We start from the raw sequence: 14,714 nt of genomic DNA, 5'->3' as shown, positions 1-14,714 counted from the left end.
AGTGAAGTGCTCTGTTTGTTTAACATGGTACTTTAGTCTTAACACCTCCAACTACCACATGCGACTTGAAAAACTAATATGCGAGTGATATCATCACAATTCCTAGTCCCTGTCGGGATTCTTGCTGCAGTGTTTTGGATCAACTGAAGGCTTTCCTGAGATCTTTTAGGGCAGAGGTGGGGAACTCCAGGCCTCAAGGACTGGTGTCCTGCGGGTTTTAGATATCGCCCTGGGTCAACACACCTGAATTAAACTATTAGTTCATTAACAGGCTTCTGGAGAACTTCAAGACATGTTGAGGATGTAATTTAGCCATTTAAATCAGCTGTGTCGGATCAAGGACACATCTAAAACCTGCAGGACACCGGCCCTTGAGGCCTGGAGTTCCCCACCCCTGTTTTAGAGAAACCTGATAAACAATTACATAAATTCAGCCTAGAAGTAACACGTTGAATAGCTTTTCAGCATCGTTGAGACAGGATGTTCTAGGACTGCTACATGTACATCAAACCTTTAGTTTAATGACCATCCAACTGAATATTTCAACAGTAAAATTCTGCTTTATTTTACATACAATTAAGACTTCAGTATGTTATAGATATCTTTGTCAAAGTGTCTCTTGGAAGGCGGCACATCTGCTGAGAGAGGCAGACATTTGCAATTTTTCTACCTTAAAAACTCAAAAACAAACTGGTCCCAATCAGTTGGAGGCCATCAAACTGCTTTCACCTACTCCATGGTATTTCCTGTGGCGATACAAAGGAAAGCCCGACTTCCTCAACATATTTTATTTTATACCTGTGGATATAAAACCGTCCTCACTTCATTATTTCACAGACTGTTGGAAAAAAAACAAAACGTGTTGCTATGCATCGTGCTTAATGGGCCACAAAACAAGTCTTTATTATGTTCATCATAACTAACGGTGATGTGCTTCAATCCGTTTATCTAATTACACGGTGTTGCACTTACTGTGATTATAGCACAGTGTGGATAAAAAGCCTGGTTTTTGGCTTTGGTTCTTTCCGTACTACTTTTGCCCACGCTGCGAGTCAGCAGCTTCTAAATTGCTAAGGTTAAGGGCAGGATTTTCACCCAGCGGACTGCTGAAGAAAGAATAATGGTTCTAAGGGAATCACTAATTTTATGTTTGTGTCCTCCACTCTTTTCCTGGCTTCCTTGGATTGCTCCATTTGTTTTATAGCCACCCCTGTGATACTTCATTTAATCTTCTACATGGTGGATAAGCAATATTACACTTTAATGGCCCAAAGCACTCCAGCATGCATACCTTTACACTCAATACAGGTGTTAATTAGAACTATTTGAAACATATGTGGGTGTTAATAATGCTTGAATTTGTCAGAGAACAGGAGATTATAAAGTATGACACAAAACTACAACATCAGTAGCTCCAAATACATGCATGTCATGCATGCAGTGACTTGAGCCATGGGTTATATAACAGTGTTGAAATATCAAAATTATAAAATAGTTAATAATTGCTTAAAATTTTGATTTTTCTCATGCTCCAGTGGATTTATAACTAAATAAGGGTGCTGCTTTAATCAGGTGCTGTAGTAGTAAAGATCTGTATTTTTCCACTGACTTACACACACCCAGGCTGAGGTGGATTTCAGAGGGGAGTTGCTGAAAAGCACAACTGCTGGAAAAGCCTGACGATCACAGATCAAAGTGCTCATGGGGTTTTTTTGGGGTTTTTTTTTTTTATCTGCTCTACTGGGAAAACTATTGACTGTATATCAAAAATAACTGTTACATATTACATCCTCAAAGCAACCACATACATTTGGCACATGGAAATAGTAATTGGAGACTCAAAGGCTGATATATTTTATTTAATGTTCCTCCAGTGACACTTAAAATATGCTTAGATTAGTGCAATTCAGTCTGCGACTCAGCCTCCTACACAGAGTGTTGTTTCTTCTCTACTGCAGCCAGAAAATGCGTTTCAGTGCAAATGGATGGATGGATGGATGTAATATAAGGAAGCCTCCTGCAGATGGCGACACTTCAGCACAGATTTGTCTGTAAGCAGCTTGTCTCCTGCTAAAATGGTCCATGTACAGTCTAAAAAAAGACTGTGGTGTCACTGAGTTTACATATTTACTGTTTTGCTATAGCTTTCTGACATTTCCCCCCCAAACTGGCATCCCTCTACTTTGATCCACCATGAAACTGGACATGATCCAGGTTTATGCACTGAGTGAAAGGTGCAGTGATTCTGCATTAACAAGGTTCATTATTAAATATATAGAGGGTAGATTGATATGCTAAAAGCAGGTGTGTGTGTTTCCTGGAACATACCCAGTGCACATACCCTGGAGTGCTCTCCCTCCATCATCAGGGGGGTGATTTTTTCCCCCCTTCGTTTATCGGGAAATCCTGCCAGTTGGATGCTCTCCCGGTCGTCCCCAACAACCTTTTCATACCCGTTCATATCCTGAATTCTTCTTTTTTATTTTGCACAACATCCTCACATTGTTCAAATGATGATTTTTTTTTGATATTGCACCTCTGCCGACCTCCCAGCTGACAGACTTGTGGCATCACTACTTCCAGTGGAAGTCATATTACCTTTGTCAGTCTATGGCTGTTGCTAAGTAACTTGAAAATGTCTGTACCTGCAGTCAGCATCTCACATTTTAAGATGGCATGAGTTTCTAGTTACATGTTATTTTTACAGCTGTGGCTGCCAAGAGGTACTGTTCTGTAATTGGCTTAAAAAAAATCTGTCTTCAAATGGATTTGTATATCAACCAAAGTATTATTGTTTTAGTCCAAAATATCAAATCCTAGCCAATAGACTAGTTTTAGGCTTAAAGATCGAAGTGTTTATGTGCTCTCCATAAGTGTTGCACTGCACTGTAACAGTGTGCCTCACTAAATGAGCACTGGAATTCTTAGAGGTGTGATGGGAATAAGCTAAACGTGTGACAGATGAAAGGAAACAGGGATGTGACTCAGTGGTAAAAATATCTGGCAACTCTTGTATGTGTTGCCTGCAGAACTGGAGCTTCCAGGGATGAGCAGAAAGAGGCGTGTGTCCATAAGCCTGTTTACAGATGAAATGAATCTGTGCAGACATAATGAGGAAATACTAGTTACTCACTGAACGAAAGTCCAGCTTCTCTTTGGCTTTACTGAAAGGGTTCATGGGACTACGTGCATTCATGCTGTAGGCACTTCTCTGGGTTTTTTTTTTTTTTTTTTTTTGGTAATATCTGTAAAGATCAGAAACTTCCTCCAATCAGCACATTTATAAGTATTGAATATGACCATTAAATGCAGATTAGTGTAGTAAAAAAAGTGCAATCGCTCCCTCTGAAATGTAGTGGAGTACAGTCACATAAATCCGACATACTCGAGTAAAGCTTCTCATGTTTGTAAGATAGTAGACTTACTTGGGTGGGTTAAATTCCATCACAGCTGGAAGCAGAAACATGCACATTAACTTGTCAGGAGCGCTCTGTAAAAGACTTTGCCACAATATTAACAATGCAGGAGGCAAAGAGCCCGATAAAATATTCATCGGCATACTTAAATAAATCAATAAACCAAAAAAAAAAGAGGAAATTAACTGAAAGACCGGTGAACTTTTGCACCCCGGAGGCTCCAAGTTTCTCTCTTCCATTATGTCTGGAGTTGAGCCTTCATTCTTGCCAGGTTGAGGAGAACAATTACAGTCTCCCGCACCTGCCATTTACCAGCATGGAGGAATTGCGGTCATTCAGCAGTAAAGGCTCGGAAAAAATCGAGTGAAGCCGAACTCAGAACTCCCTCCCTCCCCTTTCAAGTCGTGGTGCAAGCAAGCAGCCATGTTGCCGCGAGCTTGTTCCGGTATGAGGGCAGGATCGTGCGCATAGACTGCATTCGGGCGCAGCTCCTCGCTTTTCTCCCCCCTCCCCGTGACACGCACCTCCGAGCAAGAAAAGCCCACTTTGCTGATAATGGATTTTACAACTTGATGATTCCTCCTTCGGTCGGCTGGTGACTGGAATATTAGTCGGTGTACCGACAGGACGAACTGGTATATCGCCACACTGCAGTGCAGCACTGGTGAACGACCTTATTCCAATCACGCAACACAAGGAAGAGCGCCGGTGATTTCCGTGGATTTTGAGCTCTGTGGGTTGCTCTCTGGCAGTCACCGCCACTGCGGTCGCTGGGGAATAAGCTAACGAGCTAGCCTTACCTCAAAAAATCCTGAATTAGCTAGCTACATGGGCTAATGTCGACCAGTTAGCTAGCGGAACAAATTAATTTGTGATTCTCACCTGCCATGTGACCATTTCACAAGGTGCTGCTTTTATTTTTAGGATACCCTGGCCCCGGATAACTCACTGGGAATATTTGAATTTGCTTTGTGAGAGGTGGGAAGGTCGAGACCTCGCCGGGAAATAACTTTGGCCCGAAAGTTTGTAGACCTCGGAGCTGGTTTGAAGACCTAAAAGGAAACATCTCTGCCACAAAAGGAGAAAGACAAACGGCGACACTGCGCGATGAAAACGACGCCGTGTCAACATTTGCTGTAAATTTTGGCAAGCGGTCATTGGTTTCCCCAAACCTCAGTTGGCAACCTTACAAGTTAGCACGATAGCCACCTATCTGAACCTTGTCTTCTTTCAATACAACCATTGCCCAACTTTTTCTTCAGGCTAGCATAAGTAGCTAGCTGATCAAAACGTCACAGCAGCAGGTAGTTAGCTCGCGTCTTACATCCGTGCTATACCTCACTGTTCGCTATCGACGCAGATCAACTTGAACTGGGAACTGAATGCCTTCACACCCAGGCCGGAGCTGAAGAAAACATTAGTTTTTCCCATTTTCTGCTTGTTGACAAACATGAGACCTGCGGTTGCTGCTGCTAGCTAGTTTCGAGCTAGCTGGCTAACTCGGCTAGCCGCTGATGGTGGGATTCAACTTGTTGATTCACAGGCTGTCTGTCGCGCTGCTAGCTGGCTAGCACTGGACATCTGTTGGAGATTTTCCTCAGCTATCAACTACACAAGTTTTAAATGCTCAGCAGAGACTGACGAATCGTACTAGTTTCAAGGTTCCTTTTTCCATTTTTAATTTTTATTTTTTTGGCAACACAGACTCCTTCAAAAATGTCAACAAGGCCCCCACTGGTTCAAGTAATTGAAAATTCGGCCGGGCAGGTAAGATGTCCTTGTAAATGACTCTTAAAAATGTAATTATTTGTGATATTTGTCCACAAAATTACTTGAAGTTCTCATCTGCTGGGGAGAGAGGCCTTTGTTGGCCTTTTACAGGCTTTGGTTGTCTCTGGTTGCTTTTTTTCTCTCCTTCCTCTCCTGTGTCTCTGTTGTCTTTGCCACAGAGCAGTGATTCACCAGCTTGCCTACGCACTCACATTGGATTTCCCACTCCTTACAGGATAGCAGAGCAAATTTAGGTTTCTGTTTAGTCTGTGTTTAGACATGTCCTCCCACTTGACTTTTTGTCAGTTTTGACCTTCTGCAATACAGGCAATCATAAAGCTGAAAGTCAGTTTTCAACACATTTCTTTATCACCAAGTTTGATGAAGACATGTAGATTTCTTTTTTATTTATTTATGCTAATTTGCAACTTACCTGTCCTTCTGGAAGAAAGTTGCTTGTTGCACTCTTTATTTGACAACCTTAAATGTGTCACAAAGCTATCAGACAGAAGAAGTGGCATTTAAATGGAAATGAGAATTTGTATTTCAAATGGGAACTTGCAAGGAGGTTTGCGCTTGGATATATCCTCAGTTTATTAACAATAAACCCTTGTAGATCATTGTTCAAGGGGAAAAAAGTAAAACTTGGATTGCAAGTAGGGCTATAGGGGGTGACTGAAGGCACTCAGGCTGTGCAAACAATACGCATCTTCTGACCTAGTAAAAGCCTGCTAACCCCCATCCATATGTGAAAGAGCTCCAAAAAATCCCAATAAAAATTGAGATTCATCAGTTGCAGAGGCTGTGCAGATATGGTTTCCCGCTTCAAGAACCCTTTTTTGTCTATACATTTGATTAGTAGTTCTTTGAGGTATGTGCTCCAAATCCATACTAGATCGCTGGAAATAAGCTTCCATATCTGCAGCATCTGTCTTAATCTTGCAGACAGTTTTATCTTTCCATTATGAGAAAGCCGCATTTGCTCACATGAAAGCTATTATAGCTTCTAGTGAAGAGTGTGACTCGGGCAGTCCATGTTCAGCATCACGTGGTATTTGCCTCCTCATTAAAATCTCTGAATGTTTGATGGGGAAGGAAAATTGTCTAGGTATTGACAGTGTAGCCATTGGATGATGTCAGCAAGCGTTTGAAGCTAAACCCACTTTGCGGTGCTGTCCTACGAATGCATCTGTGGTGAGGATTTGCTTTTAGCAGCTGATCAGCAGTTTTGACGAGCGTGGGAACTTAACTAGAACTATTGTTTCCGACGTGCAAAGTATTTTTAATGAAACCTTTGTGAAAAATTAGATGCGTGGCTATGTAACACAAAAGAAACACAATAAGGGGAGTGCTACAGTGCACTCTGTCAAGCTAAACAGAAACGACGAAAACCCCAAACTTAAGTGTGAACTGCTGATGCATGGCCCTACCAAAATACAGAACTTATTTTATTAGCCAATAGGAGTGTGTCTTGGTAGTAAACACTGAAGGGTTCAAAGATATTTTTTTCTGTCTTTACTTCCCATAAAAGCAAAATGCTGACATAAGTTTACCAGTAGATACAACGCACGTGTACCGCTGCCTGTCGCCACTTCTGTTAAACCACTTTTTTTTTTCCTTACACATGCAGTGCAGCTGGAAACAACTTCTATTTATTACCTGATGGACATATGTGCAAGAATGCAAATGTCTGATCAGACAAACTGTCTTTAACCTACCAGCTTCCTAATGAGTCCACATGATCAGTCAGATTTCACCCAAACAAAAACTTTTAGACTTTTTCACCTGTTTTCTGAGTTGTTGTTTAAAAACAGCATCAGGGTGTAAAGAAAAGTGGACATACGCTTATATTCATATGTAGGCAAATAAGTAGACACAGTGAGAATGAGACATGCGTACACAGCTACACCCTTATGGGAACAAAGGTCAGCAGTAAGGCAGTAGAGTCATCCACTGTAGCTGCCTTTCGCACACAGTACAAACAGACAGGGCATTTCCATCTCCAGTGGGATCTTAAAAGTTGACGTCATAGTGAAAGCTGGGCGCTTTTGGACATGTTGCTGTAAGAGAGACACGTATAAAGTCATGAGCAGAAGCTTCCTCACTGTGTTCAGTGTGACAGCTTCTGCACAGGACCTTGCCGAAAGAGAAGCGGTTGATTAAAATGTCAGACCTGGCTCCACTTTAGCCAGATCTAGAATGGACAATCAAACATTGCCCATTCTGATAGGCAAATACTTGAAGGCAGAATATGGAGCAGTGTTTAGTTTGTAGCACAGGACACACAAAGCAGGAAGGGAGATAAGTGCTCCTGTGATATCTTGTCAGGCTCATAAGAGTGTAAAACCTAACTGCGGTACCTTGGCGATTAATAACCCCTCAAACTGAACTTGTTGTCGGACGCTGTTTGTGCGGCCTTAACCTTATGTCGGTTTGAAATAATCCTGCTGTTGTTCTGAATGCGTCCATTCTCGTCCCACAGCATCCAGTGAGGATTTAGGGTTGGATTTGAGGGGTAAAAAAAGAGAAAAGTTTGGGGTCATGGCAAATTCTTAACTAGGTTTGTAGGCAAAAGGCCATGGATGAATACTCCCACACAAGTCCAGTCTGTCTTTAAAGGCCATGTATAGAAAGCCTTTGGTGTCAGGTCTCAAGATACGGGACAAAATGGCACCGGGCATGAGGACAGGCTAAGTGTTGACGAGTCTCTCTGTGCCCGTCAGAGATTTAAGTCTAGGTTCTGATCCTTTCAACCCACGAGCAGGTTATGATCCGCTTGTATCTGCTAAAGACGGCTTGATTGCAGTGGTTTGTTTTAATATTTTGAGGAACCCTAATTGGGAGCTGCTTTACTTGGCTTCAGAGTTTGCAAGCTTTTCTTTTTTTCCTTCTTTACACATGACTGCCAGCTAATCTGTGAGTTAATGGTTCTACAGGTCTGGGGGGATTGTGAAGTAAAGTTACTGACCAACACAGTTTTCCATTCAGTCATCATGAACAGTTGCTGCGCACATATAATTAGAGAGCTGTCAAATACAGAGAAGTGACTTATGACATCTTTCTGACGGTGTGAAATGGCAGATATGTTGAGTGGCTTTGATCGGACACGTTCTCACGTTGTGCAAGGGTTCAGGCCTGCTGTTAGTTTGAGGAACTTATTTGTGGTCCACATGAGTGTAACAACATTTCAGTGTTAAATAACAGGATAAATGCATGTTTACTACGTGTTAGGTTGTATTTTTGTGTTTAAACTACCTGGTGTTAAAATATTACATGAGTGCAGTTTGAAATAGGTTTTGGCACAGGTCATCTTGTTAACAAGTTTGCACAGTTTGTCCACTTCCCTAGACATGATCACTGAACTGTCTGATTTCCTGTTTTACAGTGCTCTCCCTCTATTCATTAAGCCACGTCTTCTGACCCACTAATATAGCTAGAAATACTGGTATGGCTCTTCAGGTCTGTCAGTTCATCCTTTTTTGTTTGGATGGTTGCACACTATGCCGGATCTTCCGCACATTATAGAGCCAAGCCATTAATTTGTCAAAGTTGAGACATTTCCTTATTGGGTCATTGGGAGAAAATGTAAAACTAACTGAACTAGATTTGGAAGTGGCGTTAGAGGTTTTGAGTTTTCATGAGGTTTATTTACACAAGTCTTTATTCCCAAAGGACTTGCAACAAGGAACAAGGAAATAAAACACAATAGGAGATAAAGCACTTGCCCACCTCCAGCCAGATGTACATAACAGTACATACAGATGTTACATCCTCACACACTCCTATTAAAATCATTATAAAATGTGTGGGGAGAATTTCCTCACCTTCGGATCAGACATAAACATGTTTTGTGTAGCTCACTGTGGTTGATATGAGGTGGTGGGCACGCACAATGGGATGGAACATAGTGATCTAGTTGTCTGTTTATTTGTTGTGTAACTCCACTTTTGCACTGGCTTTTTCCACTTTAGCTCCTGAAAGAATTTAAAATTGTTTTGTTTTTTTCAAGCAAAAACAAAGGAATAAACAACAAGATAAGCAAACAAATATCTATATTGCTCTGGGGCAGACAGATATTTTTACAGTACAGAATATCATCATCGGTATATCGGTTTCTTTTCTTGTCGTGTACACAGGACTATGGAAAATTTCAAACTTAAGGCATGTTCATATGCTTTATCTTAAACGGCTATTAATGACAAGTGCAGTTCGTAAGCCTTTTTATGAACCGTCATTTCTCCCGTCATACCTCCTTTGTCAAGTGTGTTTCAGTGCTGGGTTAATCATTGAGCATCCTTCTGACGCTTAGTGTGATTGAGACTGGTGCAACGTCATTTTGCATCAGACTGATTGGAGTTCACCGAATTAGTGAATGATTGAAGGTCGTCGACCACGTCTGCCATTGCTTTCAGTCTTGACAGCAGTGCCTTGAGCCTATGGTAATTAGTGAACTTGAGTGGATGGATATTAGCTTGACAACTGAGGGTTAAACTGTATTAGATAGTTACTTTTGACTGTTTTTAATAGTTACTAACTATTCCAAGCAGGATACTTTTTTAACTACTTAAAAACTGTTTAAAAGTATCCTGATGAAAAGATGCGAATGTAGCTCAGGTTTTGTAAACAACCCCCCCAAATCTTATGGATAGTTTGATCCTTTTACCTGTGGAAACCATAATCAACATGAACTCGGGGTTCCCAGCAATATACCTACAAAGTCGATGTGGAACTCTCCAGGCTTAGGTTGGTCAGGGTTGCAGTTTACCCTGACATTGGTCACTGGCAGACACCAGGTTACTTCTAGTTAGTGAGTGGAAAATGTAACTTGTGTACCAAAAAACAAAGTCATTGAATGAAGTGCATGGTAGTTCATTGATCTAAATCAGTTTATTGATTTATAAAATGGTTAATATAACTTGAACTGTTACAGTTCATCAGCAGTAGTTTCTATTTTAGCTTGACCTTTGTAAACGCCACGAGAACTGAAACAGTGATGCTTGCAGATTCAAAATCCTGTTGAGCGTCACAACAGAAAACATGAAGGAAATAGGAGTAGAGCTGAGCACAGTTTGATGCTTTTCACTCGATACCTCAGGCGTATGAAAGAAGGCAAGAATGTCCCACCAAGCTGGGGAGCTGGAAATGTAATATAGATAAGAAAGGAGCACTGAACGTGTGAGTGTGTTTACTTGATCTGTGTTCACCTTTCTTTTTTTTTTTCATCTCTACATTCATGCTCTTTTTGGATGAGTCATCGTGTAAAGGAGCTATAGGACACATGTATGCACACACAAGTTGCTGTAATGCCCAGGAAACCATAAACCATGTCTCTCCCGCTCCTTATTAGAGCCATCACTATGCAGATGAACAGAGAGACAAAGCTGGCCAGGGCCTTAGCAACAGAGAACCTGCCTTACACACACAAGCGTTTACTTCCTCACACTCGGATTTGCTCCTGCCTATACACACACACACACACACACACACACACACACACACACACACACACACACGAGCAGTCTCTCATTTTCCCCTTACAACTGGGTACGTTCAGTTAGTCAACTGCAAGTGCATTTATACCTGAAGGTCCGGGTGCAGGTGCTACCGAGGGATCTGACCGACATGCACTGAAATTCTGTGTGTGTGTGTGTGTGTGTGTGTGTGTGTGTGTGTGTGTGTGTGTTTTGTGTCTTGAGGGAACAGGGTAAAACAGGCCCTACCAGTTGAGCAGAGTGGTAGGTGTGGCGGCCAACTGTAGATGTGCGATTTGAAGAGCCTGACGTCATTTAGGTGAAGGTGTGGGTTTCTTTCACCACTTCAATGTAATTCAGTCGCTTGATATCAGTTTGCTGTGAATACTTGGATTTCTTCCTGTAATCCAGTGTGCCTGGTTTTTGTGTCAAGGAAAAGTTAAAAACTTGAGAACATCATTAAATTGTCACATTTTTGAGTATTAACTTCTTCATAATTGTTTCCTGAAGTAAAGCTATTTATGTAGTTTGACCTTTAAAAAACAAACATCTTAGTTTCAGTTTAAAACGAGGGCTTTCAAACATGCATCCGAAGTGCTATTGTTTTTGCTCTCTTGACTACATTCATGCTGTTGTGGTGCAGCTCAGTATCCAAAACATATTTCCCAAGGCTGAGACGGGCTGTGCCAGAACTTGATTTGCCTACTTAACTGTCTTTTTGAAAGTGGTTTTAGTTGCCCAGCTTAATATTTAACTTCATACTGCACTCATCACTATAACATTTGTGTGGATTAAACACTACAGGTACATTGTTACCACAAACCCATCCAAAACCTTACAGTGTAACCTGTGTCATAACCTGATGGACACTTCCCTAGAATTTTGACTGTGTTGTTGCAGCCCGCACAGGTTTAAATGCTGGGAACGGCGTCAGGCACCTGCTCAGGCTATGTTATAGGCTTAGAGAGACGTCATCTCTGCTTAGGGCTGGGTGCTGCGGCCAGAAATCATTCAAGTACAAGGACAGGACTGAAAGTGAGTTAAACAGCAGCCAGTATCCAAAGAAAAACTTTGAAAGTCTTTCAGAAAACCTGGAGATCTATAAAAATGTAAATAACTTTAACTGTCACTGGGCTCCCTCAGTTGGGGATAGTTCAAAGTTTTTGGAGTTGGCATGTATGAGGTTCTGATCCAGTGTTTCCAAAACCAGATGGAAATCAGTACGCTCCGCATCATGGAGTACTGACCAGCACAGAAGCCAGGCGATCTACAAATGGATTTTAGTAACCTACAAAAAAAATCAATCTCTCTAAGTGTATGCTATATTAAGAACATTTTTAGGCCTTTACTTTCAATCAAAAACCCGTTATGCACCATCATCAAAGCAAACTCAATCGACAGTAATTTTACTTTGCATGATGAGTGAGTTTGCTGCTCTGTCTACAGCCTGCATTGGTTATGTTTTTGGTTTAATTTGTTAGTTTGGATCCGCAAGTTCAAATGACTGTTTGTGAGACTGATTGTTTGAAAAATAAATTCCCACACGACAAATTTCGTCGACTTTTGCCACATTGTGCATTTGTATCAGTTGTTACTTATTTGTGTGACCTAAGTATTGCAGTGGAGCTTTGAGAATGGGCAAGTAAATGTGTTACAGGGTTGTCAGAGAGCATCTTTGTTCAAAGCGAGGTGGCCGGTCGTGGTGCTTCATCTGCATGTAACACGCATGTAACCTTCAGCTTTTCCACCCTGTGAGAGCTACACAGACCTGTTTACTCTGGTGGCTCGCACACACTGCTCACACCCAGTGTTACATAGCAGCAGGAGGAGGGCACACAAGGAAGTGTTATGCAGTGTGTCCCAACTGTGACAGCAGTAGTGCAAACACAAACTCTGAACTGATTTGACATGTACACACACATTCACTTATCTAGGGAGTTTCAGTGTAAGAGAACACACACAACACTACATTGACAGCAAACTGAGATCGAGCGTGACACCACCTTGTTAAAGTTAAGGCCTCTCAAAGATTTACTTGGCCTCATGCGGGGTGTCAAGTTTGTTTGGCTAGTATGGCTATATAGTAGCTGTACTGTACATAACATGTTAGCCTGCAGGATTTTAGAAGGCATGACAAAGAAGCAACATTAACCAGTGTACTAATATTACAATCGCTTTTTGTCCTGAATTCAAATTGAGATGGAGCTACACCTGGATTTATGAATTACTGCTTCAGCTGAAATGTTGCTTAATCACGTCATTGTTCCCTACACCCGAAGGAAGGTGCAAGCTGATATGCATTGGCACATTTCTTGGCACTTGCTATCAAAATTATTTCTCCTTTGTGTTGGCGTCTAACTGTATTTTAAAAACTGTCCATTAGAGCTGGGCGATAGAACGATAACGATATGTATCGCGATATAACTTTTACTCGATAGAGAAATTAAGCTATCGCGATAGACCTCGCCGCTCTTGTCCTCAAAAAAAAAAAAAAAAAAAAAAAAAAAAGGTCAGCCAATCCAAATTAAGTAGCGCGGAGCCGAACCAATCACAGCCGCAGCGTCACGTCGCGTGACTTGTTACCGTATAGCACAAGTGCCAAGCCGCACGTGTGTTTGTTTGGGAAGCAGCCAGCGGGTAATGGAGGAAATGAGTGTGCCGACTAGAAAAATCAACCGAGCGTGACCGAAGAGAAAACAGATGATGGTTCCAATGCCGGAGAGATTGTCGAACGGAAGAGCCATAGAAGTTCCGTAGTGTGAAGGTATTTCGGCTATTTCAAGTCTGACAAAAAACAGAGTAGCGTGCACTGTAAATTGTGCCGAAAGCAAGTCTGGAAATACAATAAACTGGTGCATGCGTCACACTGTGCGCCACGTTATTGTTTCGGTGAAATGAATTTCTACAATACTGTTACTGTTAATTCTACTCTCTGCAGTGTTTAAATGCTTACATATACACACAGTTACTGTCCGTCCACACACACGACTCGGTTCTGCTTCTATGCCCCAGCTTTGTTTACTTTTTCCCACCGAGGCTTCTAGACTTCTGATTGGCCAACATTTCTTCACGGTTAGGAATCTAGCGCCACCTGCTGCTTTGGCATGTTCATAGCAGCGTTTTCCTTCATTTCTGCCTTTATGTGTGGACGGGATTATTTTTTAAAACGAAAACGGAAAATCTCAGTTTTCAAAAATACCCGTGTACGTGTGGACGTAGCCTCAGTCTCTGACTGGAAGCGCTAATTCGTCATTCGGCTTTTGTCAGACTAAAGTAACTGTTAAAACTGTTTGAAAAGCTAAGCTATACAACAAGGAGAGATTGAGAATTTCCTTTTAGTTCTCAGTTTATTTGATATTGACAAAAGTTAGTCAGTTTTGTCTGTTCTTCTGTAAAACAAACTAAGATTTATTTTTAGAATTAATATTTTGTTTCTAAGTGGAATTGACAATTTAGTAGTCTGTTTCGTTTGTTCTATTTTGAAACTTAAACGCTTTAGCGGCTGCCTTTTGTGTAGTTTGCAATATTTGCCTTTATCTATCTGAAAAAGTCTCATGTTCCTTAAGTACATCTACCCTGTTGAACTTATTATGGGAAATAAATATTTAAATAAAAACAAGCTGCTGATTATTTCACATTTTACTTGTGAGCAACGGCATATTTAAATCTTACAAATATAGTTATTTGGCTTATATCGTGATAGATATCGTTATCGCCTGAGATGAAAAAAACATATCGTGATATGAAAAAATCTCATATCGCCCAGCTCTACTGTCCATTATTTATTTATTTTAATCAAATGAACGGTGCATTTTCATATCTGCTCTTAAGTGAGGCATTTTTCAGACACTCGATATGTAACATCAACATTCTGCAAAAGTCTCCCATTCAGACATGGCCTGCTTCTTTTCCTCGTGACTTCATTGAGACATATCATATCAGTGATTTGTGAGTCTGTGTGAGCTTGGTGCTGGCTGATGGGCTCAGAGATACAGATCCCTCTTCTGGAGTTTGAACAGCAAAAATTCATTGTAGATTAATATTTCAATCTTACTGT

The 14,714-nt window shown here is 41.2% G+C and overlaps 1 protein-coding gene across 8 annotated transcripts in view; it reads left to right on the top strand.

Annotated features, from left to right (window-relative positions):
• The first annotated feature begins 3,879 nt into the window (after positions 1 to 3,879).
• Positions 3,880 to 14,714, top strand: part of mark2b (MAP/microtubule affinity-regulating kinase 2b) — a 54,187-nt gene continuing 43,352 nt past the window's right edge. For 4 of the 8 annotated variants that reach the window (XM_085400334.1, XM_085400335.1, XM_085400337.1 and 1 more), the window contains exon 1: positions 3,883 to 5,183. In XM_085400334.1, coding sequence (XP_085256460.1) covers positions 5,133 to 5,183 — 51 coding nt within the window. In that variant the 5' untranslated portion in view covers positions 3,883 to 5,132. Of the gene's footprint in view, positions 5,184 to 14,714 lie in introns of all 8 variants that reach the window. The other 4 variants (XM_085400340.1, XM_085400339.1, XM_085400336.1 and 1 more) reach the window with 3 other exon arrangements.

This window comes from Rhamphochromis longiceps, linkage group LG3, assembly GCF_057381845.1.
Source record: "Rhamphochromis longiceps isolate RC_006_pf linkage group LG3, R_longiceps_female_GT1.1, whole genome shotgun sequence".
Classification (NCBI taxonomy): Eukaryota; Metazoa; Chordata; class Actinopteri; order Cichliformes; family Cichlidae; genus Rhamphochromis; species Rhamphochromis longiceps.
The sequence above is the reverse complement of the archived record's forward strand: the minus strand, read 5'-3'. Positions and strand labels throughout refer to the sequence as shown.